This window comes from Mesoplodon bidens (assembly GCF_964165515.1).
Source record: "Mesoplodon bidens genome assembly, chromosome: 13".
Taxonomy (NCBI): Eukaryota; Metazoa; Chordata; class Mammalia; order Artiodactyla; family Ziphiidae; genus Mesoplodon; species Mesoplodon bidens.
This window is the reverse complement of record NC_138169.1, coordinates 77,397,319-77,422,633: the sequence shown is the minus strand read 5'-3', so window position 1 is coordinate 77,422,633 and position 25,315 is coordinate 77,397,319. Positions and strand designations below refer to the sequence as shown.

General features: G+C 48.1%; 1 protein-coding gene across 2 annotated transcripts in view; it reads left to right on the top strand.

Annotated features, from left to right (window-relative positions):
* The window catches only part of BCL2 (BCL2 apoptosis regulator), a 182,365-nt gene extending 157,251 nt beyond the window's left edge, over positions 1-25,114 (top strand). For both annotated transcript variants that reach the window (XM_081253466.1, XM_081253465.1), the window contains one exon: positions 23,530-25,114. In XM_081253466.1, coding sequence (XP_081109592.1) covers positions 23,530-23,664 — 135 coding nt within the window. In that variant the 3' untranslated portion in view covers positions 23,665-25,114. The remainder of the gene's footprint in view (positions 1-23,529) is intronic.
* Positions 25,115-25,315: the final 201 nt, after the last annotated feature.

Here is a 25,315-nt window from a genome sequence, read left to right as displayed (position 1 = left end):
GTCCATAAACTAAACTTGGTCCCTAAACTCCCACAGCCCAGAGTCGGAAGGTTCAGGTATGTGATGAATAAGTGATTTTCATCCTTACTGTGCACCATTAAGCGTTCATGAATATCTCCAGCATCTGCATTCAGGCTTCCCCTTTCCAGGGCCACACCTGATTATTAAATATTATTGTCTCATGGAAGGTTCTTCTCCCCTTGACTGTGTCAGCTGTCCCTCTCCCTCTGGACCTGCCATTGGCTTTTTGAAGTAACCGCCTCTCATAGAATATTCCAGATGGGGACCTCATGGCTTAGTACAAGGTCAGAGGTTCTTTCTCTTGGGTTGGCAGTCCCTTCCTGATGAGGACAGGCTGGCCCTTCTGCACCGAGGTCGTGAAGGAATGGCTTCTGCTGGCTCCAGAACTCTTCCAGGCTTGCATCTGATAGCTCAAAAGTATGGAGTCTGGTTTGAGTTGTTTTTTCAAGAACTTTCCTTGACGAATGATGTAAGTAAGTAAGATCCTCAAATCAAAAACTACAAATCCTGCAAAAAGAACTTTACCAGCTTCAAGCGTTTCACACTGCTATTTTCATATTTGCATTTCCTTTCACCTCCCAGAAAGGAAGGGGAAATTGAGATCTCTGACAGTTAAATGGAAAGATGAGAGGAGTGGAAGGGAATCACAATGACAGCGCAGTCCCTGCGCTGCACGCCTCACGGATGTCATTTATGCTAATGACAACTCTAGAACTATTTTCTGTATTTTATGAACTAAGACATGGAGGCTCAGAGACGTTGAAGACGTCACCTGCCGACTTAGATTTAAGCATTCCAGGGAAAAAAAGGAGAACAATGAACTCATCCAACTCACTGACATAGCCGGGAATGTGCCGAGTTGAGGTTCCAGCCCAGTTCTGTCTTATTCTAATGTTTGTGCCCCATCCCCTCCATCAAGCTGCCTTCTGGAGGGGCGGAAGTGGAGTGGCAGAATCAGAGGCCAAGTGAAATCGTTTTTCAGGTGACAGAGAGTGGCAGGCAGTGTGGCTCTTCATGCGAGCAAATTGGATGCCAGTTCTGAGCTGAGGCTCTATGGGTACGCTAGCCTCCTGTATCCACTGCTGAAGGAGCCATGGTCAGATACGTAGGTAGAAAATACCAAAATTGAAGACATGAGGAGGCATTACCACCTGACTATCCACCATCCTGATACAATGGGTATCCTACAGTTTCACCAAACCCACATAATTATATCTTCCAATAAGAAAGCAGGTGCTGACAGTAGGCACGTGAGTGGTTATTATCTTTTTGCCTACCAGGAATGCTTTCTGCACTTTATTATTTAACAGTAAGAACGTTTAGGAGTGGCGCTTTGTAGATAAGTTGCTCGCTTAGGTTGACAAAAGCTGATACACAAATGCTAGGAGATTAAACGAGATTCGGTCATCATAATCCCTTCTGCCTTCATGTGACTTGAGAGTAAAATCTCAGGCTTTTGGACTAACTTTGGGGAAGGTTTTGACAAATGAATGACAAAATCTGTAATTTTAGAATTTCTTGAAAGAGGTATGTTTTTAAATTTTCAAATACCTAGACTTGGGCACACAAAGTGTTGCCAAGTGGCAGCTCTGTTTAGCAAATAGTGACCACATCAAAACAGCAGGCTCAGCCTGGCGTGCTGTTTCTGCACCCATGGCCGTTACATCGCTTTGGTGTCAAATGCATGTTTTTAAAATCTTGAACACTGTTTTCCCTTAGTTAGATAAACAAAGTCCTTGATGGCTATTTATAACTATTCGTTCGTGAGTCTCCCCTAAGCTCTACAAAGCAGTTAGAACATGAAGGGGATGTTTTGCAGGTTGGCTGTGGAGTCAAGACCATCTGTTTTGATCAGTCTATCTCCCACCCAAGCCCCTACTTGAAGTTCTGAATTCGTATTTCTCAGATTGTTGTCCGAAGCTGTGCGGCCAGCTGCTGTAGATTTCATCCGTGGGGAACAGCTACTGAGCCTCCTCCTTTCTGTGTAGGAGCCTGGCCTTGAGAATTCACCAATGGGCCTATTTTACTCTGTTTTCTAGCTCGTTCATCCAAGGGCTCAAGGCACCACTGAAAGCCTTCATATCACAGAGAGCCAGTGTTTGAGGGGCATTTGGTTTCAACTTGCTTGTGTGTGAACATTGATATTTATAATCATGCTAATCTCTAAGGCACTCAAATCACATTAAGAGCTTTGGCTAAGGCTGCCAAGGAAATGAGCACGTATCCACATGGCTGGGAAGGATGAGAAACTGGGTTGGGCCTACAGAAATGGAATAGGCTCCGACGTTCATTTCAGTGATCTTTTCCATGAGATTTTGTTTGGAGAGCCATGCAGCCAGGCGTTCCTCATGCACACGTGTCCCCTCCCCCTCCAGCTTGTGCTCTCTTGGTCACTCTCACCCTGGCCCCTCACTCACTACCGGCCACCTTGCCTGCATGAACTGTGCACCCTGTTCCATCTTTCTGGGAACCCTGCTCAAGGCCCATGTGTCTGTGCCATCCCCTCTGCCACCTAGGGCCTTGCTTCTTGTGTCACTCCCTCTTGGCTTCCCACAGAAACTGGACTCCAACTAGAGCGAGAGGACTGGCGATTGTCTCTTGAGGCCACCCCAGAATTGAGGTCGTGCTAGTCACAGAGCTGATGCCTAGTAAATAATGCAGGACAGACGGTTAGTCTGGCAGGGGGTGGCTTGGTGTGGTGGGAGGGGATGAGCCATGGGGGGAAGTAGCTTAGGGTCACTACAGACACCGTCGCTGTGGGGAAGGGAATTTTGGTGGAAAGTCTGAACAGGTTAATTTGACCCGTCTCTTAGGCTAATTTATAGAAAAAGCACAAGAAGGGGGAAAATTCCCTTTGAGCAATGAGAGAGGTGAAAGCGAAGCAGGGAATGCCCCTTATTGCTTTACAGAAGAGGAAACCCAGATGACTTCTCAAGTAGTTTATTGAAGCTACCATGAGAGCTCGGTGTAGTCAGGATGAAAGAGGCCCGTTTGCCTTCTCGGTGGACATACGGCGTAGGACTCTTTGAAAAGAGTGTTGCCTGTCAGATTGGAAGAATATGACAGGAGTCGCCCAGTGGAGGTTGGAGAATTCATCTCCATTCTCGCAGTCTGGATAACTCCTTCCTAAGCAGTAAATGTTATGCCAGATTCCAACGTTCCTAGAACGTTTACTGCCAGAAGTTCTCCAAAACGTTGTTCACTAAGCTTCAGCGTTTTTAGGACTCCCCATCTAAATCTACCTCTTTATCCCTACATGGAGACTGTTGGTGTATTAGCCTGAAACAGCTCACTAGAAGGCTGAGCAGAGTCTGGTTCTAGAATTTGTGCCAGGCTGTGGGAGTTCAGGAAGGGCTCAGGAATGATAGTTTCACAGCACAGGGAGACTATGCCTTGAGAGAAGATAGATGGGAGCAAAGACAAATGCTAAGAGAAAGTGGGAGGATGGCAAATTAAGAGGGATAAAGGACGGAAAAAAAGAGCAGATATACATAGCAATAAAAGAAGAAAAATCATCACAATGTGCAATGGACAGAAAGGTGACTTTTCTTTGGGCCCTCCTAGACCCACCACTATGGCTAGAAGGTGCGAGCAGAGGGCTTTCTGTGGAATCCACTCTTGAAAAGGAGAGAAAGAACCCTTAGGAATCTTTCTTCCAGCTCTCCATGTCTTCCATTTTCAGGCTGACTCAAGCAAAGTGGGGAAAAATCACATCTGGACAAAGGAAACTTATTTCCTCAAATCTAAAAGACTTATGTCAAGAGAACCCTTACTGTAGAGAGCCACAGCGTTAAACACTGAATTTGATTCCAACCAATAATTAGATAAAGGGTTAGAAATCAATATTATGTGTGCCGTCTCCTTCCTTCCTCACTGCTAACCCTCGGCCAGGCCGCTATAATAACAGTGTTATTATTCATGCCTGAAAGGAAAATCAGAGACTCCATCAAGAAAAGTCTTTTAAAGGAAGGCTGTGTTATTGCAGTATTATTTGGACTCTCCCTCTGAATATATGAATGATTCCAGTTTCTCTTAATATGGGTTGAGGGTGCTGAATTAAATCGCGCTGGGTAAGAGAAGCAGCTTAGAAACGAGTCAGAGGCCCCTCATGTCAGCCAACATTTATGTTATAAATGAGCTTGATCTTTTTTCCTCATACTTTTTACCTTTTCGTAGAGACAGAGCTGTTATAAAAAAGCAAGTCACGGCTGTAGTCAACTTGTGACATCTGGGCTCTTTGCAAGCGCGTTTAGCTGGGAGTCGTAACTTCGTTCAGGGGGGCCGTGTGAGAGAGTGGAAGGGCGAGATGCTTTATGTCAGGATTCTGGGTCTGAGTCCTGGTTCTGCCATCAGTTAACTATGTGTCCTTGGAACACTTACCTATTCTTGGTCATCTGTAAAGTGAGGGTGACAAGAGTCGTGACTTATCTATGGCTTGTTGGGAGGATCAAACCAGTTGATAGATATGGAAGAATTTTATCAACTGCAGTGTGCCCCGTGAATATTCGTTTCCTTTTTTTCTTAAATAAATTTATTTATTTTATTTTATTTATTTTTGGCTGCGTTGGGTCTTCGTTGCTGTGCACGGGCTTTTTCCAGTTGCGGCGATCAGGGGGCTACTCTTTGTTGTGGTGCACGGGCTTCCCATTGCAGTGGCTTCTCCTTGCAGAGCACGGGCTCTAGGCGCGCGGGCTCTAGAGTGCAGGCTCAGTAGTTGCGGCACATGGGCTCAGTTGCTCCACGTCGTGTGGGATCCCCCCAGACCGGGGCTCGAACCCGTGTCCCCTGCAGTGGCAGGTGGATTCTTAACCACTGCGCCACCAGGAAAGCCCTCGTTTCCATTTGTAATAGGTACCGTTATATTAATGGGAAAGAGACAGTTATAGTTTCATCCTCAATATACATTTGCTCCTTATTTAATAACACTTTTTGTGTCCTACTGTGTTTCAGCCAGCAAACCAGAGACCAGGAGGATCCCTTTGCCACTTCCTAGAATCACACTGCAATGGTGTGAGGTTTACTCCTTAGCCAGTGCCAAATGAAAATTTTTGGCCTTTAAAAATAAAGAGAAAAGGCCAAGAGCCAGAAAGATTAAGGATTAAGTTAATTTTTAAAATAACAAATCTTTCTGCATATTCTCTTCTCCTTTATATGGTGCTGATAATTTTTAAAATTAGATTTTCCTTTGGGCATTTCATACTAAAAATGATGAAGTTCCCTGTCCCTTGTAATTGCATTTCTTTTGATTTTCTCTTATTATGACTTGCATATCACTGACAATTTTCCCCTGGAATGTTAAAAGTATACATCATCCAGCTAAAAGGAAAAAATACTGTCTTAATAAAAATGGAAAAGACAGAGAAAGTGGAGATTCCTCTCTTTTGGTTCCAAATAAGACAAAGTCTTCATTCCTTATTCTTCACACATGCCAAGGTTGATGTCATGGAACCAAACCAGTTTTGAGTTATCTGAAATGAAAAAAAAAAAAGCAGTTCAACAATCTTCTGGATTGAGAAACAAATTTTCTACAGCCTGATAACCCAAAAATGACTTGAAGGCATTTTCTCTGTAACTTCTTGGGTCGGGGGTGGAGGGTCGGAAGACATTCTGGGAAAGACTTAAGGGGGAGAATTTCAGTTCAAGGGATGCTCTGGGAGATCCAAGAAGTGCTGGAGGGGCCACAAAGGAATAACATGGTAACCTTGAGTACCACAGGGATCTATAATCCACAGAAGAGGGATGAAAAAAGCCCGTATGATTCCTTTGGTTGATGTATTAACACATCCTTGAAAGTTACCACTAATGAATGTTATTTGTGAGTGATAAGCAGGATACATCCAGGGAAGGTGTCTGTTAGTTTTTCACAAAATCATCTTCGCGTTATTGAAATACGGCTTTCATTCCATTTGAACTGTAGTCCTAAATCGCTGTTGTGTGGAGCCCTAAGCAGGGATGCATAGTGGGACCTTTAGGAACCCTGCCGGGAGTCTCATTCCTGGTGCCTTGAAGGTCTGGGTGCTTGTTTCTGTTGATGCCTAGAAGAGCAGGCACATTCCTAGCTTCCCCGTTAGGGCTGTGGCTTCCAGTTTCTTCCACTGTAACCAGCTGTAGGATTCAGGCCTCCGTTGCACCCAGAATAGATGGAATGGCAACTCTGGGACTTTTCATGAGAGCCAAGAAGGCCCTAGTGGACTGTTTCTCCCAGTCTGCCAATTATGTAACCCCTTTCCTCCCTGCTTTTGAGGCACAAACACAAAACGGAGTCCCTGAACCTACAAGTTATGAACTTTAGGACCCAAAAGGGCCTTCAGGGGACAGGTGGGGGCTTTCTCTTCCTGTCACAAAGGAGGCCCTTGAAACCTGGAGAGGTGACTCCCTTGGTGGCAAGGAGGAGGGCCTGAGCCTGGGGTAGCTGACACTCAGACCCCATAGCTTGCCCACTGTGTGGGTTGTCATGACAACAAGGATGGTGTGATGGGCTTCTGAGCCAAGGAACAGCTCTGCTCAGACTCTTGTCTTTGAAGTGCTCCCTTGTCCAACATTAAAACTTGGAATTTCTTACTTTCTTACCAAAGGCCTTGCGGACTTGATGGCAGTGAAATTATATATTTTTAACTGACATGATTGATGTAAAACATTATACTCATAAAACATTATACTTGTTGCAGGTGTACAGCAGTGATTATGTATATATTGCAAAATGAATATGTATATATTGCAAAATGATCACCACGATGTCTATTAACAATTCATCCATCACCACACATAGTTATATAACTTTTTTCTAGTGATGAGAACTTTTAAGATCTACTCTTTTAGCAACTTTCAAATATACTATACAGTATTATTAACTATAGTCACCATGCTGTACGTTACATCCCAGGACTTAGTTTATATCTGGAAGTTTGTATAAAAGGTCTTGTAGACATGATGGCAGTGACATTATAATTTTTAACATTTAAAATGACCCTAAGGGCTTCCCTGGTGGCACAGTGGTTAAGAATCCGCCTGCCAATGCAGGGGACACAGTTTTGAGCCCTGCTCCAGGAAGATCCCACATGCCACGGAGCAACTAAGCCCGTGCACCACAACTACTCAGCCTGCGCTCTAGAGCCCACAAGCCACAACTACTGAGCCCGAGTGCCACAACTACTGAAGCCCACACACCTAGAGCCTGTGCTCCGCAACAAGAGAAGTCACCCAATGAGAAGCCCCAGCTCGTGCCGCAACTAGAGAAAAGCCCGCGTGCAGCAACAAAGACCCAAAGCAGCCAAAAATAAATAAATACAAATAAATAAGTTTTAAAATAAAATAAAATAAAATGGCCCTTAATAAAATGACCTTTTCCATGGAAGGTCCCCATGCAGCCCTTCCCGTGGCTGCAGAGACCTCACCAAACAGCCCACGTGCAGCCCTCTACACATCCGAGAGGGTGGGGACTCACCGTCTCCCAGGAAACTCGGAGCAGTCGTGTCCCAGAGAAGGGCAGACAAAGGGAGACCAGGAACCAAAACACTGGAACTAAGAAATGAACCTCAGCCGATAAAACGCCAAGACGAGGAGAGAACAGCAAAGCCACACAAAAGACCAAGGCAAAGGAGAAAAACAGAAAGGGGACTTTGGGGGAAAGGGCTCTGGGATGGAAGGGTGGTGTCCTGCCTGGGTTGGTGGAGTCAGGCAGCCAGGTGGTGAGGCTCCGAGGACGGGCTCAGGCCCAGCATCTCTAGCGCCCGTCCCCTGCGCCCCACTGGTGGGAAGTCAGGTCCTGTGTGCTCGGGGGCTGAGCTCAGAGCCACCGCATATACAAGCAACTCTTCCTCCACTTGCCCATCTTTACCTTGGTGTGTTAGAGGCCTTGCCCTGAACATATGCTCTCTCAGCTGCAACTCCTGAAACGTTTTTTTTAAAAAAAGCCATTCTGACTAAGTTTGGCCTGACTGTGGCGATCACAAACTCACCTCGCAAACTTCCAGCTTTCCAGAAACAAACCGAACATGAAAGGATTAAATACCCAGCGAGCAGGTGGGTTTTGTAAAAAGCTCTGTGGGGAGGTTCCTAGGGATTTAAAGGCCTCTGGCTTTGTTAAGTTCTGAACGATGTCCAAGTTGGAGTCAGCAGAGAAAACTGTTAGTGGTCGTGAGATGGAGTGGGTGATGCCTGGATCACACAAGAGCTCTGGGGCGGGGTCTGGACCACATGGCTGGCTCTCCTTGCCTCTCTCTCCGCCCGAGACCGGGGTCAGGGGGGCGCTGCTGGGGACACTTTGATTCGGCAGGAACCCTTGAGCAGAACCCTTGGAAGGGTCGAAATCCACTCCCCACCATGGAGGCTCTGGAGTCTCCTATCTTAACATCCTAAATAGGCTTCTAGCTGGATTTGTTTTTGTGACGCAAGGAAACGTTCTCCTTCACCTTCCAGATGTCCCGGTGAAGCAGCCCCATACGTAGGAGGGCTTTTCCCGAACACTGTGGAAGGAGTTTCTCCTTTGGGGTTCACATCTCGGTCTACACGTCATTTTTAAATACGCTTGAGGTGACGTGTGCAGGAGCGGCCCCCAAGGCCAAACCACACAGTGAGGGATTCCAGAAAGCCGCACACGTTCCTGGGGGATCCAGACTGCAGAGCAGCTGGGCTGGTGGGGGGCTTGGGACCTGCGTGTGCTCCCTGATCACGGGGGCTTCTTCCCTCCGCTCGGCCGCACCTGCACACACAAGCCTATCCGCCGCGGTGTGGCCCCGACCCTGACCTGAATCCCTTGCCCTGAAACACCAGCACATCTTTTCTCCCCTTATGCAAGTCCTTCAGGCTGGGCTTCTAACTTTGTCCCCTCCAGCCCATCTTAAAGGCTGTTGACGGGTTTATCGAGCCTTCCCTGCCACCCTTCAGGACCTTCTGTTTAACCTGACTTACTGCTTGTCTCCTCAAAGCCTGGACCTCCTACTTCTTTTCTGTCTCCAACAGGAGAAGCAAAGTGAGTTGAAAAAGCTCATAACCAGGAGTTGCACAGCTCACACTGCAGCTGTGTGACCTTGGGCAAGTCGTGTAACCTCTCTGACCCCAGTCTCTTCTGTGTAATATCGTTTATGAGAGCCACCTCATGGGGGTTGGCACACGGTTAGTTCTCTCTCCTCTTCCCGGAAGTAGACACTAAAGAAGTACTTGGATAAGTGGTTTGACTGTGGATGGATTGCTTGCTTCCGATGCGTCTGAAGGAGAGATCAAAGTGAGAGGAACCAGGGCCGTACTCGTGAAAAAGCCCCATGTGGTGCCACCAAGAGGCGCCCCAAGTGTGTGACCGTGCGCCGAATTCATTGTGAAAAGCATGTTGCGCGTGGATCCAAGGTTCATGCACTTGGCCAAGGGGTTCCCTCGTTGGAAATAACAATTTGTTAGGACTAAAGTCCCACCTGAAGCCTTCGCCAGCCCAGACTTGAACTTCTCCTTATGACCTTAGGGGTGAGCAGTGTTTCCAGTGGGACACTGCCATCTCGGAGTCATCCCAGTGGGAGAGTGTCTGCTGAGTCCTTGATTTGAGGCGCTGTACCGGGTTGGAGGAATGCATTGTCACACAGGTGCCGCGGTGCCCCGCGTTTTCCCTGGGCGCTGAGTGCTGGGCATGGAGCAGCTGCCGGCTGCGTGCCTGCATCATGGAGATCAGCTGCAGCTGCCCCGCGCTGAGGCACCAGCGACAGGAGAAGCTGTGAGGCCTGGCACGTGAACGGGGCACTGGCCGCTAACCTGCCGGGGCCACCTGGGGGTCCTGGGCTGGCCCCTCGCCAAGGAGGAGTCCAGGGCGTGGTTCGGAGCCCATCCTAGGTCCAGCCAGCAGATGCCCAAGCGCCTCTGTGGGGGGGGTCCCACAGGCTCCGCGCGGCCAGCTGCACGTGTGTCTGAGCACGTGACGGGAGTGCCGGTGGCCTTGGAAGTGGAGCTCCAAGGGCGTGGCCTCCCCCTCTCAGGGCCCACTGCCAACGACACTGACAGGCCTGTTCAGGGCGCACACGTCATGTTGCTACCTTGCTGGTGTCCACAGCAGGTTTGCTTCACTGTGAGGGGCGTCCCTGTGTGGAGTCAGTAGTCCCCCGGAGGCTGCGCTGAGGGAAGATCCGGGGTTGCTTGCAGGATCTCTGTCTCTGACTCTGTCTCTCCCTGTAAGTCTGTGTCTGTCTCTGTCTCTCTGTATGTCTCTGTCTCCATCTCCCTCTCTCTGTAACTCTGTCTCTGTCTTGTGGTCTCTGTGTGTGTCTCCGTCTCTGTCTCTGTCTTTCTCTGTGTATATGTCAGTCTCCTTCTCTCTCTGTCTCTGTCTCCCTCTATCTTTCCCTGTTTCTGTCTCTTTCTCTGTTTGTCTCTCCTCCCTGTCTCTCCCTATAAGTGTCCCTCTCTGTGTGTTTGTATATAAGGCCCTGAGTCGTTCTGGCAACAGACAGCACACACTGTCAGATGTCCTTCACCATGAGCATCTATTTAGACGAGTGGCTGCACCAGCATATCTGGATCCCTGTAATGAGCCGGAATCCAGAACCACAGCGCTGACCTTGACCGGGTTTGTACGTCTCAGCAATTAACAGCTGCTGCCGTGAACGGAGACTTTGCGTCTTCCTTGTGATGGGGAGGTCTGCTGTCTTCCCTGGACGCAGGAAGGCTGTCTGATGCGGAAGGAAGAGGGCTGTCAGAGAGCCAGGCAGTGCACCTTGAAATGCATCTGTTTTTATTCCCATTGAGTCTTTCCAGGTGAATGGAACTCAGTCATAGACTACAAAGGGAAAGCAGATTTTTCGTGCACACCCATATGGAGCCGACTGAGCAAGTTCACCGCCATGCCCACCCCTCTCCCCAGGTGTGGAGGGCAGGCTCGCTGTTCTCTTACTGAGAGGTGGACGGATCCGTGGTGTGCGGGAGAGGCTTCTGTCAACGGGCCGCTTGGGGATCCCCTTGTCATTCTCACCATCACACAATGACTCACAGGGCTGCAGAACTGGGGAGCTGGGAACAAGGGTACGGCTTATTATATCCCGAGGTGCTTTGCAGCAGGATGCTAGCTAGCATCCTGGGAGGTTTAAGCAGAGCTGGTGACTCACTTGGTGCAGACTGAGACCAGGGGCGGGCAGCGGGCTGGGGGCAGATGAGGTCCTGGACAGACATCTAAGCCTGTCAATCAAGGCAACGGCCAGTGTGGTGTGGAGCTTCCAAAAAAGATGCCCGTGCTGACTTTCTAACCAGTCCCGAAAGCAAGCGTCAGAGCAGGCACGGCTGGAGGCTGGCGGAGCCCCGCTCAGGATGGCACCCTCCCAACTCACTCTGCGTTGCTCTTTTCACTGCGACACACCCCCTTCAGGTCTGAGGCCACTTTCAGCAAGTTCCTATTAGGAAATGCAGGTTCTCTGTACTCTGCACCACCACCACCCTCCGTCAACACTTGCTGATTTAAACAAGTGAGGATCAGGCATCTGGCCCTCGACTCTGGTCCTCCACGACTGATAAATGAAGGACCCTCTTTCACCCGCCTGTCCCCCAGCAGCAGTGTCCTGATGACAGCATTTGGGCCAAAAAGCTGCAGAACTCAGCAAGCATCTGCTTTCAGTTCCCATTTTTGGTACATGAATTAACTCTTGCAGTGTGGCAGCGAGAGGGGGAGAGGGGTAGGTACCTTGGCCATGCCCTGCGTTCAGACCACGTGGCAGGCACAGCCCAGACAGTGGCCTCCGGGCAGCGCCGGTGCTAACCTGCTGCCAAGAGCGCGGGGATGAAGTTCATGCTCACATACAGGTAGGCCTGGACACTGGCGAGGGGGCCACACCTGTGAGCAAGGCTTACGGAACAAGCGAACTCTTCTGTCCAATTCTGCATGGCATAAAAATAGTTTAGTGCCCTTCCTCATGTAGTTGTAAGAAACATAATTTTTTAAGAATAATTGATGTACCTTAAAATTCAGTTCAAAGTGGTTGACTTACTGGTTTTTGGTTTTTCTATTCATAAGGTTGTACAATCATCACTGTTCCCCAATTCCAGAACTTTTTTATCTTTCTGGAATAAAAAAGTCCTGTACATGTTAGCAGTCACTCTCCAGTCTTCTCTCTCCCCAGCCCCAGGCAACCACAAATCTACTCCTGTCACTATGGATTTGTCTATTTTGGATATTTCATAGAAACAGCATCATTACAATATGGGACCATTTATGCCTGGTTTCTTTCACTCAGCGTAATGTTTTCAAGGTCCACCCATGTTGTAGCTTGTATCAATGCTTCATTCCTTTCTGTGGCTGAATAATATTCCATGGTACGGATGGTACTACCCTTTGTTTATTTGTTCATTAGCTGATAGACATTTGGGTCATTTCCACTTTGGGCTATTATGAATAATGCCGATGTGAATATTTGTGTACAAGTTTTTGTGTGAACATATATTTTCAGTTACCTTGGGCATATATCTAGGAGTGGAATTGCTGAGTCATGGGATAACCGGTCAACTCTTTGAGGAACCACCACCGTTTTCCACAGAGGCTGCACGGTTTTCTGTTCCCACCAGCAACGTGCGCAGTCTCCAATTCCTCTTCCTCCTCGTCAGCATTGGTTATTGTCCACTTTTTACTTTAAAGCCATGCCTAGTGGGTGTGAAGTGATATCTCGTTGTGGTTTTCATTTGCATTTCCCTAATGACGGATGAATGTCTTTTCTTGAGCTTATTGGCCATTTGTAGGTCTTCTTCGGTGAAATATCTATCCAAATCTTTGCCCCTTCTTTAATTAGGCTACTTGGATTTTTATTGTTGAGTTGTAATAATTACACTTTTTTTGCTCAATGTACTTTTGTCCTAACAAAACATCATAAGGTGATATTTCCCCCCAAACAGTAAAAATAGCATAAGCCCAAAGCAAGAAGAGGTCAAGCGCCAGAAAAGGCAGGGCACTCTAGCCAAAAGAAGGTAGTGGAATGAGGAAGGTCAGGAAGAAAAATGAAGTAACTTTGTTTTAAAGCCAAAACACTGCGAGGCGGTTTCCTGTGGCCTCTGTGCCTGTGAGGTCCTGTGGAAGGCACCCTTCAAAGGAGGACAGCACACTTGGTCTCCCCCCCTCCTCCCCAGCGCCCTGCAGGGTATACGCACCTACACACACAAAGTGCTTTGAACGTGTTTAGAGAACTTTCAAGCTCACGAAAGCTGCTGTGAATGCGTGAGGATATCGAGGAGCAATTCTGACAAGGCAGGCCTGTGTCTTATTTAGCTCTAAGACTCCTCAGCACCTTATAAAAAAATGTTTGGTTCCCGAATGCATCAGCAAGTCAAGATGAGGTTTCGAGGTCTCGTATAGACATGGCTTTAGTCTCGTTTTGGTTTATTATCCGAACCTGATGAACCAAATGACCCAATCATTTACCATAGTTTTTAGCACATTTTGCTATAGATGCATTACTTTTCCCAATTCCACAGACATCTTTTGAAGCTCTGGACCGGTCTCGCCTCCTGGCAGGAGGGACCTAAGCCCACAGGTGGCCAAGCCCCCACTCCCTGCAGTATTTGCATGGCTAGTGCAGCCGGGAATTTGCCACCGTACTTCTCTCTAGATAGCAGTGTACCCCAGCCCCAGGGCGATTAGACCAGCAGGTGGACAGGGCCAGCGGCCTTTGACCTGGCCCTGTGGCTGCAGGGTCCCCAGAGCAACAGACCCTTTTGCAGATTCGTTTCAAACTGTGCCCTGCTCTAGAAGGGAAGGAACCCTTGGGGTTCTCGTTTTTTTCTGCCCTCCCTCGATCCTGAGGGCCCCTGCCTGATTTGCATCCTCAGCTCAATTTGCATCACAAAATACACCCAAACTTCCCTGGACCCGCTGTGGTAGGCAGGCAAGTTGTGTTTTTTTGTTTTGTTTGGGTTTTTCATCTCCTGCCATTTCTCTAGCAGGTTTCTGGTTACATCCAGATGACACTTAGATTAGGTTTCATTTTATGTCCTTGGCCTATGATTCAACTAGCCCCTCCCCCTGGGCCAGCCAGAGTCCCTCCAAGATCAAGCCCCATTCAGTGGAGGGGCCTCGGGGGGCAGCCCCTGCAGTCCTTGTGGAAGGATCATCCTGTTTCTCACGCTCACTGGGCACCTCGATCTGCAGGCCAGGCAGCTGCGCGTCCTTCAGTTATATGCTCTGGGGTTGTCGGGGTTTTTTTTTTCTCCTTCCTTTTCCCCCAAACCCGGAATCAATATTTTGGGAGTAAAGGGGATGGGGAGGACGGAGGAAGAGCCCCAGGGGACAGAAGTATGCAGCCGCCTAAAGCAGCTCTGTTCTCCAGACGGAGCCCTCCAGACTCATTCAGCACCAAGTGGCTGCAGAGGAAACCCTGCCGGGCCAATGATAAGGGGGAAATGGAGTCACTTCCTTACCAGCTGCTTTATTCAGGTAGAAACAGTCCTCACTTCCTCGCGTGTGCTGTGCTGGCCACCGCTCCCAGCGGCCTGGCCGCCTGCTTCCCCTTTTGATCTCAGCCACGGTGGGTGTCGGAGCATCACTGCCTCCGGGCTTTGGAGAGAGCCCTCCTCTCTGCTGTGTGTGTGCGTCCGTCTCTCCTGGGGCTTGTATGTCACTTGGCTCTGGGCACTGGAAAACCATAGATCGTGTTTACTGGGAATGAGTCTCAGACCCCTTAGTAGAATCCGAGACTAGTGACCACCGGCGGTCTTTATGTTCCCGTGAAGGTCCAGTCGATCGACTTGGGGCTGCTGATCAGCTCCCGTGTCTTGTACAACGGGCACCAATGCTGCCCCTCGTCGTGCCCAGGATTACTGTTCTTTTTCACCTCCAGGCAGCATTTTCAGTCTTCATAACGCAGCTGGAATCTCCCTGACAGTGGGATAAATGGTCCAGTGAGTTTGGAAAATGCCCGACAGCTTATCCCTCCCTTGGAGACTCACAGGGCATACGTGTGGGATGATATTCAAAATAGTTAACGACCGATATGGCACAGACACTGACCAGTCAGATCCAACGCTGACCGTTATGAGCCGTCTGAGCATCAGTTCCTCACAGGAAGACACTAGAGGCTGCTACTGCAAAAAAAAAGGCAGTGGCTTTTGTTTAAGCCCATCATTTATTTGTCCTTTGAACATGCTCCTTTTAAAAAATATCGTCTCTTAAGGTACATCTGGAAAACCTGTTCTCTAGTAAAAGAAATCATTGTATTTCAGTTCCACAAACATTTGCTGAGTGCCAAATATGTGACAGACACATGGTCCAGGGATCCAAAGATAAATAAAACATGGTCCCTACACCTCCAGGTGCTAATCATTGAATGGGGGAAGACAGACATGTACACAGGGACTAGCTGAGGATTATTCAACTCAACCCACGGGCTTGGAGAAAGTTGCCTGCAAAACATGACTGCACTGAATTCCTGAATGAACTAAAATGAACTTACACGTGACAGAGCTGAGCAGGAAACTAGGTTGGGCAGAGCACTGGGAGCCTTGGATGTCATGTTAAAGAATTTGGAGGTAAGCATGGAAGTGACAGACTTGATTCTGAATAGATCACTCTGCCTGCAGTAGCGAGAGGAGACTGAAGGGTGGGGCATTAGACTAAAGGCAGAGAGATCAGATGGGAAACCCTAGCAGTAATCCTGGGGAGAGAAATAGTTAGGTGGTGAAATCAGGGTACATAGACTGTCCTGCGGAATCCCCTTGCCCTTACCACTTCAGAGCTCTCTAGCTTGACCTCCAACTTACAGGAGATACAGCATCGGGATCTCTTGCCCCAAGGGCTTTCTCTGGCCTCTAGAGCCCACTTTACCTGTGCATGTGACTGGCCAGAAGTGCTGGGATATTGATACCTCCATAGGAGCAACTCTCAGCCAATGAATGGAAGGAGGTGGTGTATAAATACCCCGGCTCCCTAGCCGCTTACTGGAATAACGAAATGTGTGTGTTCTGCACTGACCCCCAGATTTCCCAGCAGGATTCAGTTCCAGTTGCCAGCAGCAGTAACTTGCTAGGCAAGGTAACTCATGGCCACTTTCCCTTTTCTGTCTCACTTCCCCACTCTCCTGCTAGTGTTTCGTGGGATCACCTCCCACAAAAACTGCTTACACTCCAGTCTTTTTCTTAGGGTCTGCTTCTGGGGGAACCCAACTAAGACTGTGGGATTACCTGTGAATGAATAGATGGGGGAGAAGAGGAAACATCTATCTAGAAGACTCTCAGGGTGTGGGTTTACTTGACAGCATGGACACTGTAAACGTGAGAAGAGATGCCGGCTTGCTGGAGGGGCTTTGATGACTCCAGTCTGGACAGGCTGTATTGTAACTTCTGGTGGGTCATCTAAGAAGACGATTGGAATAGGAATCTGGCTGTCAGAGGAGCAAGTGGAGCTGGATCTAAAGGTTTCAGAGACATCATCATGGGGGGGTGTTTAAGACCATGAGAGTGAAGATTAGCCGAAGAGAGAGAAGACAGTCCAGGCTGCTCAGGGAGCATCAAGTACCCGTCAGGGCAGACAGAAGAGTAGGTGCCCATGAAGAAATGGAGAAGAAATTCTCCAGGAAGCAAAGGTTTACAGTGATCTCAGCATCCAGTGTGTCAAAATGTTCAGTCAGGTATGATCTGAAAAGTATTCAGTGGATTTAGCCACATGGAGGGTATTGGTAGTCTCGGGAGAGTGGTTTCAGAAGCGCAGTGGAGGACTTCCCTGGTGGCGCAGTCATTAAGAATCGCCTGCCAATGCAGGGAACACAGGTTCAAGCCCTGGTCCAGGAAGATCCCACATGCCGCAGAGCAGCTAAGCCCGTGCACCACAACTACTGAGCCTGTGCTCTAGAGCCCACGAGCACAACTGCTGAAGCCCGCGCATCTAGAGCCCGTGCTCCGCAACAAGAGAAGCCACCGCGATGAGAAGCCCGCGCACCGCAACAAAAGAGTGGCCCCCGCTCGCCGCTGCTAGAGAAAGCCCACGTGCAGCAATGAAGACCCAACGCAGCCAAAACAAAAAGTCAATTAATTAATTAAAAAAAAGTTTCTCTTTTAAAAAAAAGAAAAGAAAAGCACAGTGAAGGAAGCGGCCAGGCTGAATGGATTAAAATGTGGTGGAAAACCAGCTGATGAGAGTAGGTTAGTGGTTTGTCTTGGGGGGAAAGAAGAGAAAAGCTAATGTTTAGGGTGGAATCCAGCATCAGTGTGGACATTTTGAGGAAATCTGAATGTTTATATGCCAAGGAAATAAGAGACAGAAGGTGGATGAGGTTGACATTGTAGTTGGGAGCTGGGACAATTGATGGAGGAAGGTTCCAGAAGCAACAGGAGACAGTGGAATAAGGGAGCAGGGTGTAAAGAGCAGGGGAGGACAGAAAGAGATGTGAGTTAGTGGGTGCTCCCAGATAGGAAACTGGGGTGATTCTCACCCAATGGCCCGATTTTCTCAGAGAAGAGGTGACATCAGCTGTTAAACAGTGAGGGGACACATGAGAACAGTGGTGGCTGTTTGGAATAGTCACAGATAGGAGCAGAGACAAGCTCTGACCCAGGGTGAGGGAGCGCTCGGTGCTTTCTAGAACTCACTGAGTCTGGAGACCGTGAATTTACAGCAGCCCCTATCTGCCTGGCCAGACGACTTTCTTCAGCAACGCTTGGAAGGCCAGAGGTAACTGGGGGGCAGGATGGGGTCAAGGTTGGATGGGAGGCGCAGGGTGAGGGAGGCAGGGGGGAGGGGAGCAGGGAGACGGAGCCAAGTGCCTGCCAGGGTCCTCAGCCACTGAGCACAGGAGGCCAGGGATGCGGACGCAGCCTCCAGTCCTCCTCCGCCTCATAGCAGCTTATTAGTACACACTGTGAATAACTTACTTTCCCAGTCTACATTTCATTTGCCGCATTTATATAAAGGGCGTTATCATTACTAGGTATTACCACACAAGTGCAGGAGATCTGAACTTACTTGGAGCTAACTGCCCACTCAGTTTTGAGTTAGTATATTTTGCCTTTTCCATTTTCTTTCTTTTTTATAAATTTATTTATTTATTTATTTATTTTTGGCTGCATTGGGTCTTCGTTGCTGCGCGCAGGCTTTCTCTAGCTGTGGCGAGCGGGGGCTGCTCTTGTTGCGGTGCACGGGCTTCTCATTGCGGTGGCTTCTCTTGTTGAGGAGCACGGGCTCTAGGCGCACGGACTTCAGTAGTTGTGGCACGCGGGCTCAGTAGTTGTGGCTCATGGGCTTAGTTGCTCCACAGCATGTGGGATCTTCCCGGACCAGGGCTCGAACCCGTGTCCCGGGCATTGGCAGGCAGATTCTTAACCACTGCGCCACCAGGGAAGTCCACTGTCTTTTCTATTTTCTAACCCTTGCCCTCAGGTTGTCATGAGGGAGGTGATCCCCATGGAGGCAAAATGATAAAGCCATGACAAATAGAAAATATCAAAGGCATTTGATAGCAGTGTTCAGTTTCCTGTTAGCACCATCTGATTTTCTTTTTGTTCTGCTGACAGGACCTTCTGCTCTGTGCAGGGTAGAAAATGGCAGCACGGCTCCATTTAGTTTAGTTCACTGTGCACACAGAGGCATCCCCTCTCTAGATTGGAAGCTCTTTGAGGGCAGGATGACTTCCCCCCCTTAGGGTCTCCCATGATGATATAATGTATCCACAGAAGTCAGCTCAAAGATTGTGGAACGTAGCTGAAGTTCTGATTTGTCTATAGCCAGCCAAGACCACATGAAGTTTCCCCACAGTGCAAGGAGCAGTGAGAGCCAGCATGGAGCCAGGGGCCTGGACTTGCAGACGTTGGTTTCATTGTTACCTGTTTCACTCAGTGTTATGTTGGGAATATCTCTCCTTGCCAATAAATATAGGGTATAATTTCTAGTGACCGACCCATATTCCATTATCATATTTTCAGATATTTTTGTTGTTTTCAGGCTTTATTAATTTTTTTTTTTTGCCGTACGCGGGCCTCTCACTGTCGTGGCCTCTCCCATTGCGGAGCACAGGCTCCGGACATGCAGGCTCAGCGGCCATGGCTCACGGGCCCAGCCGCTCCGTGGCATGTGGGATCTTCCCGGACCGGGGCACGAACCCGTGTCCCCTGCATCGGCAGGCGGACTCTCAACCACTGCGCCACCAGGGAAGCCCAGGTTTTATTAGTTTTTTCAAGATAAATAACTAGAAGTAGAATTACTAACAAAACGACAATATTTTTAAAGCTTTCGCTACGCATTGCCAAATATGAAAGGTCTCTCCATTTACATGTACCTGGGAGTCTATCAGTTGTGTAAGAGTATCTGGGGCTCCCACCCCCATCCCTACCCCATCCTTTTCAGCAGAACTCAGTATTCTTTTTCAGTTTTTGCCAATCTGATTCGTTTTTAAATCTCGTTTTGTTTGGAATCAGGTTTAAACGAAACTTTTTGAAGGATTCTGAAGGGGAAAGGAAAATTTTGGAGGGTGGGCTGCCTTGAGGGACCTGTATGTGTGTGTCTGTGTCGGGGAGGGGAGAGAGAAATAGAGGAAGAGGGGAAAGGAAGGCAGGGAGAGGGAGAAGGGGGTGAGAGTGGTCCCAATGCAGGAGGGATGATACTATTACCGCCTCCCCCCAACTTTCCCTGGCTTAGGAGTCTTGAGTCTGGTCTGTTCCCATCCGTCCGTCTCGTCCACATCTCCCTGGCTTAGTTCCAACCCTGCAGCCAGGGTCCGGGGTTGGGATGTTGGCCGCCCTGCCCCACTGATGCCAGCCCTGGGTGGAACTCAGACTCAGACCATCTGTGGCCTCTGAATTTGTAGTTTGTGGGGAAGCTGTCTGCAAAAAAGCACGCAGAGCTGGGGTACTGCCTGCCTTCTCTATGACGTGAGAGGCCAACAGGAGAAAGGACCCTTCCCTGGGGACTTGCTGTGCCCATCCCAGAGGTCAGGCAGAGCCCTTTCCAGTCCTGACATGAGCAAGGGCTGCCGTGCCTTCTGAATATATAGGCTGGGATTTTGTCCGAATCACATGACGACAGCCCAGGTTTTCTTTTTCCCTCTTTGTTGCTTTTAATACATAAAATGAGCATGTGTTTATTTAAAACAGCTTTCAAACTTAAACAAATAATGACAGACTGTTCAAACAGACTTCGGAAATCACCCTAATCAGGATGTTTGAAAAAGCAAGAAGACTCTCCATGAAAGTAGCTTTAGGATCTTCAGTCCTGAAACAACAGGGTCTGCTCTGCACTTTAGAATCACAGATGGGCAAACCATAGGAGCCAGATTCCATCTCAGGGGGTTTAAAGAACGCCCCTCAGCCCTACAACCTGACTTAATAATTTACGAGGAAGTAGAGTTGGGCGTGTGTTATCACCAGAACACATGACAGGTACGTTTGAATTCACAGTTTCTATAGAAATCACCAAGCATCTTCAGAACCAAGAGCTGACACTTTAGAGGGAGCTAGTAAATTGTTTCTGGAAATGAGCAGGCTCGGTAGACCATCTGGAGGAAAGGGCAGTCCTAGGAGGGATGTAGCAGGTTGGCGAGAAGACAGGCCAGAGAACAAGGTACTGTTTCCACTAGTTCACACTCTGGGCCACATTTACAAATGGCCTCAGTCACCTACGGTTATCTTTACAACAACCAATTTTATGGGTGAAATAAATGAAGCTCGGGGTTGGGTAATTTGTTCAAGGTCATAAGCAATAAAATGTCAAAGCTGGGATTTCACCCAGACCCTCTCCCCCGAGTTCAGAGCTAATTCCCAGATCCCTGGGGCTGCGTCATCATCTCTGTGCTCATTCTTTGGGTTAAGAGATGCTTCTTTAGCTCATTCCACTTTGGAAATGATTTTTTTCTTTATAGTGCACATCAGAAATGGGCCATGAGGTCCATTAGAAGCATAGTTATTACTGTGAGGGGCTGGGGCTTGGGAGAGGGAATTATTCTGGCCCCAGAGAGTTGGGGGTGTTTGGGGAGGCGTTTCTTCTCCTGCTGGTACTGTGCACCAGACAAAGCAGCCTGAGTTCGTCGCTGTTTCCTCCACTTTCCCAGGATGGCTCCTGGTCTGGAAAGGTCAGATGGCCTAGGCCTTAGCCTGTTTCATATTCTGCCACAGAAAACTCCGCTGATAACTAAAGGGATGCTGGGTCCAACCACTGACCCTCTCAACATCAAGCCGAATTGCATACTGCCCAGTGTTTTTCTCTGAGGAATTTGCGGTGCCCTTTGGCTGGGCTCTTGCGGGTTCCAGCCTGCCCATTCCTCAGGGAGAACAGCACGGAGGGGAAGGCTGTTAGACGTTTGCTGTTGTGTCTGTGGGATCCTGGGATGCACTTTGCAAGAGGCAGTTTCTCTAAATAGGTCCTGACCCCTTTCTGCCCCATTTATCCCACTTACATGTAGGGAAAGTAGGAGGTGTCTTGACAAACAGCCGTGAGTGTTAGCTCAGCTTTGCGCTAAGGGCACTAAGCACATATTTCATTTATGTCTATTGCCTTGCTTGCTAAGCCTCAAACTTTGAAAATGTTAACAATAGATTAAGAAAGAAGAAAACCCTTGCGCCCTCTCCTGGTAAAAGTTAATCCAGTACATCTGAAGGTATACCTCACTCACTTATGGGGTGCAGTCATTTGTCTAGACTAAGTAATCTTGTACTAATTCGACCAAAGCTATTGACACACTAGATGGACCACTGGGTCTTCCTTGGGCTGTGATTACAGAGTTTCTTCTGAACCTTTCTTTGCAGGGCTCCTCAGCCTCAGCACTGTTGGCGCTTTGGGGTGGATAATTCTTTGTGGTAAGGGCTGTCTGGTGCCTTGTGGATACTGGGATACTGAACAGCATCCCTGGCTTCTACCCATTAGATGCCAACAGCACGCCCATCCCAGACCATGACTACCAAAAATGTTTCTAGGCATTGCCAAATGTCCCCTGGGGGACAAGACCACCGCAGTGAGACCCACTGCCCTAAACTCATGTCTGCCTTTTTTTTTTTTTTCTTTTTTGGCCACACCTTGCAGCTTGCAGGATCTTAGTTCCCCGACCAGGGATTGAACCCACGCCCTCGGCAGTGATAGTGCCAGGTCCTACCCACTGGACCACCAGGGAATTCCCTCTTGTTTGCCTTTTGTAAAAGGTGCCACTGGTCACAGGGCAACCAGTGAGAGAGTGAGGATGGCTCCACACAAACCTTTCATGACTGTGGGGGGCAATTCTGATGATTGGTCAACTGAGTTCACCTCTGGGAATTTGTCTAAAAATATCCAAACAAGAATTTATGTATAAAGCTGTATCATAATGTTGTTTATGAGAGCAGAAGTTTAAAACAACCCAAATAAAGAATTGGTTAAATAAAGTACAGCATAGATATAGATACAGAAACATATATGGTGGAATACTATGCAGTCATGAAAAATAATTATGCAAGTTCATATTCAATAACATGGGAATTTTCCCTAACTATGCCTTAAACTCTCGAGACTACTGCAAGATGTCCAGAGGTTTTTATATACAGAAGGAATAATTTCAAGAAGGCAGAGTAAGCATCTAGGTGAAGTATTAGGCCAAACACAGAATTCAAACCAATGTTTGACTTCAGAAAACTTCACTCTTTAATTGAACAAACATTTCTCAAACACCTACATGTATCAAGACCACACATAGCACTGGGGAGACAAAGATGATACCTGGCCCTTCTACTGCAATACTTGCCCCAAAGAGACAAAAACATGGTAAACATCATCAGACCCTCCTCCACACAGTGACGCTGGACGTCTCCATATGTTACCGTCTCCCACAGTGAAATCGTGTGCTCTAATTCCAGGTTTGGGGGCCTAACCGGAGCTACATCTTGTTTTCCTCTTCATGCCTGATTAATCACACCAAGGGAACAACATTTCATTTACTGCTTTATATATTCAGATATATTTAGAGTTGTCCAAGTACTCATTGGGTCCAAACATGGTATCTAATCCTCCCCAACAAATCTAAGAAATGAGCACTCAGTGGTCTCAGCTTTTTTCCTACAGCACAAGAACAAAGAAAATGAATCCATAAGATGGGTATGAAGAATAAATAAAATAATGCATGTCAGGCATTTGTTACAAGTGCCTGGCATATAGCAAGCACTCAATAAAGGAGTAGTTGGTTTTTAAAAAAAAATATTTTTACGAATGGTCATGCTAGCTACAATTGCAAAGCCTCCTGTATTTCTAACTGCCTTTGCTGTTTTATCTTTTCCCTCAGCACCTACCACTCTCTAATATACTATATGAAACACGTAGTTTTGTTTACTGTCTATCCTACTCCACTGGGTCAAAGCTTTTGCGCTTTTAGCCTGTTTCATTCACTGCTGTATCTCTACGGTGTCTGGTACACAAGTAGGGTCTCAAAAAATATTTCCTGAATGAAAGTGAAAAGAGTGGGTCTGAAATCATTGCCCCCGAAGTGCGTTTGACCTTTTCCCCTCACCCTCCTGAAGGGGCCCAGGCACTTCAGATGCCTCTCTCCCTGTCATCTGGCATTCCGTCCGTCCCCGCCGCTCTAATATGCTTTTTCTTTCCTCCCCTTCCCACTGCAGGATGCCTTTGTGGAGCTGTATGGTCCCAGCATGCGGCCTCTGTTTGATTTCTCCTGGCTGTCTCTGAAGGCACTGCTCAGTCTGGCCCTGGTGGGAGCTTGCATCACCCTGGGTGCCTATCTGGGCCATAAGTGAAGTCCACAGGCCTGCCACAAACACATATGCAAAAGGTTCACTAAAGCAGTAGAAATAATATGCATTGTCACTGATGTACCATGAAGCGAAGCTGTGGTCTCTTCAAAACAAAAACAAACCACCACCAACAACGAAAAAACAGCTTTCAGGCTCAACGTCGAATCAGCTACTTACTGCCAAAGGGAAATACAATTTATTTTTTACATTATTAAGAAAAATAAGATTTATTTATTTAAGACAGTCCCATTGAACATTGTCTTTGGAAACCCTACCACTAATTAGTAAGCCCCACCTGGATGGCTCCACCTGGTCTCCTGTGCCTATAAACATGGATTTCTGTTCCATGTTGTTGGCCCAACTGACTCACCATCTGAAAAGCAAACAAACTGACAAAGGACTTGACTGTTCCAGAAGCCGGGTTTCTGGCTGCTGGAGGTTAGGGAGAAGGTGTTCGCTTTCTTTGCTTTTTTTTTTTTTTTTTTTTGCTCTGGAGGCTGTGTTCTTAATAGAGGGAAGGTCCTTGGAGGGGAGACCACTCTTCCCTGGCCTGAAGAACAGGCACTTTGCATATGGTACACACCCGGTTGGAAGAAAACCATCGGGAACTTCAGATGGACTTGGTATTTGCCAAGATCTCCACCCCGAAGGACAGTGACTGGAAAAATGCCCTTAAACCATAGGAAAGTATTTTTTTAAGCTACCGATTGTGCCGAGAAGCATTTTAGCAATTTATACAATATCATCCAGTACCTTAAGCCCTGACATGTATATTCATATATTTTGGATACGCTCCCCCTCCAAATACTGGCTCTGTCTGTGTATGAAACAGAATCCTCTGGAATGCGAGGAAGTGAACGTTTCGGTGACTTCTTCGGCATCAGGAAGCATCAGGCCGCCACAAGTGCCTGCTTTTCCACAAGAGGCCGCGGTGTGCTCTGCCTTGCCCCAGCTCGGAGACCTCGTCCTGGAACACAGCCTGGCCACTCGCTGGCCTGCTCGAGGGGTTTTAAACAGAGCGGTGTGGTCTGCGAATGTCTGGAAGCTGACGGAGCTCAGAATCGCGCGGGCAAGGAAAGAAGGCAGGAGGCCTGGGCCTGCTACCCTGGGGCCCCCCCTGGTTAGGCGCCTCTCCACGTGGAGCGTGGAAGCCGGGAGCCAAGGCTCTTCGGGCGTTTATCACTGTGGAGGGAAGGAAACAGGCACTGCGCCTTTGCTCGCGGAGGGAGGTGGTGATGGCTGGGGAGCCCGCCCCCCGAGGGAAACGCTTGCGTGCGCCTTGGCTGCACGGCTGCCAGCCTGCCTGTGCAGCTTAAAGCAAGATTTTAAAGACTTTGGGGAGGGTCATAAATCCTAAAGGAAGCGTTAAAATGGATTAACTGACCTATGTCTGTGGAATTACAATGTAAAACATTATCTTGTCATTGTAGTTTGGTTTTATTTGAAAAACCTGACGGGGGGGGGGGGAGTTCCAGGTGTGGAATGTGGGGATTATCTGTACATCCTGGGGCGTTAAAAAAGAAAAAAAAAAAAAAAAAAAAAAAAACATTGCTGAAAAACGCCAGAGAAGTAGCAAAAGAAAAGAAATCTCCAGCTCATAAACTAGAAATATTTTTTCAAGTTTAGAATCAGCCTTGAGACATACGTGGAATAA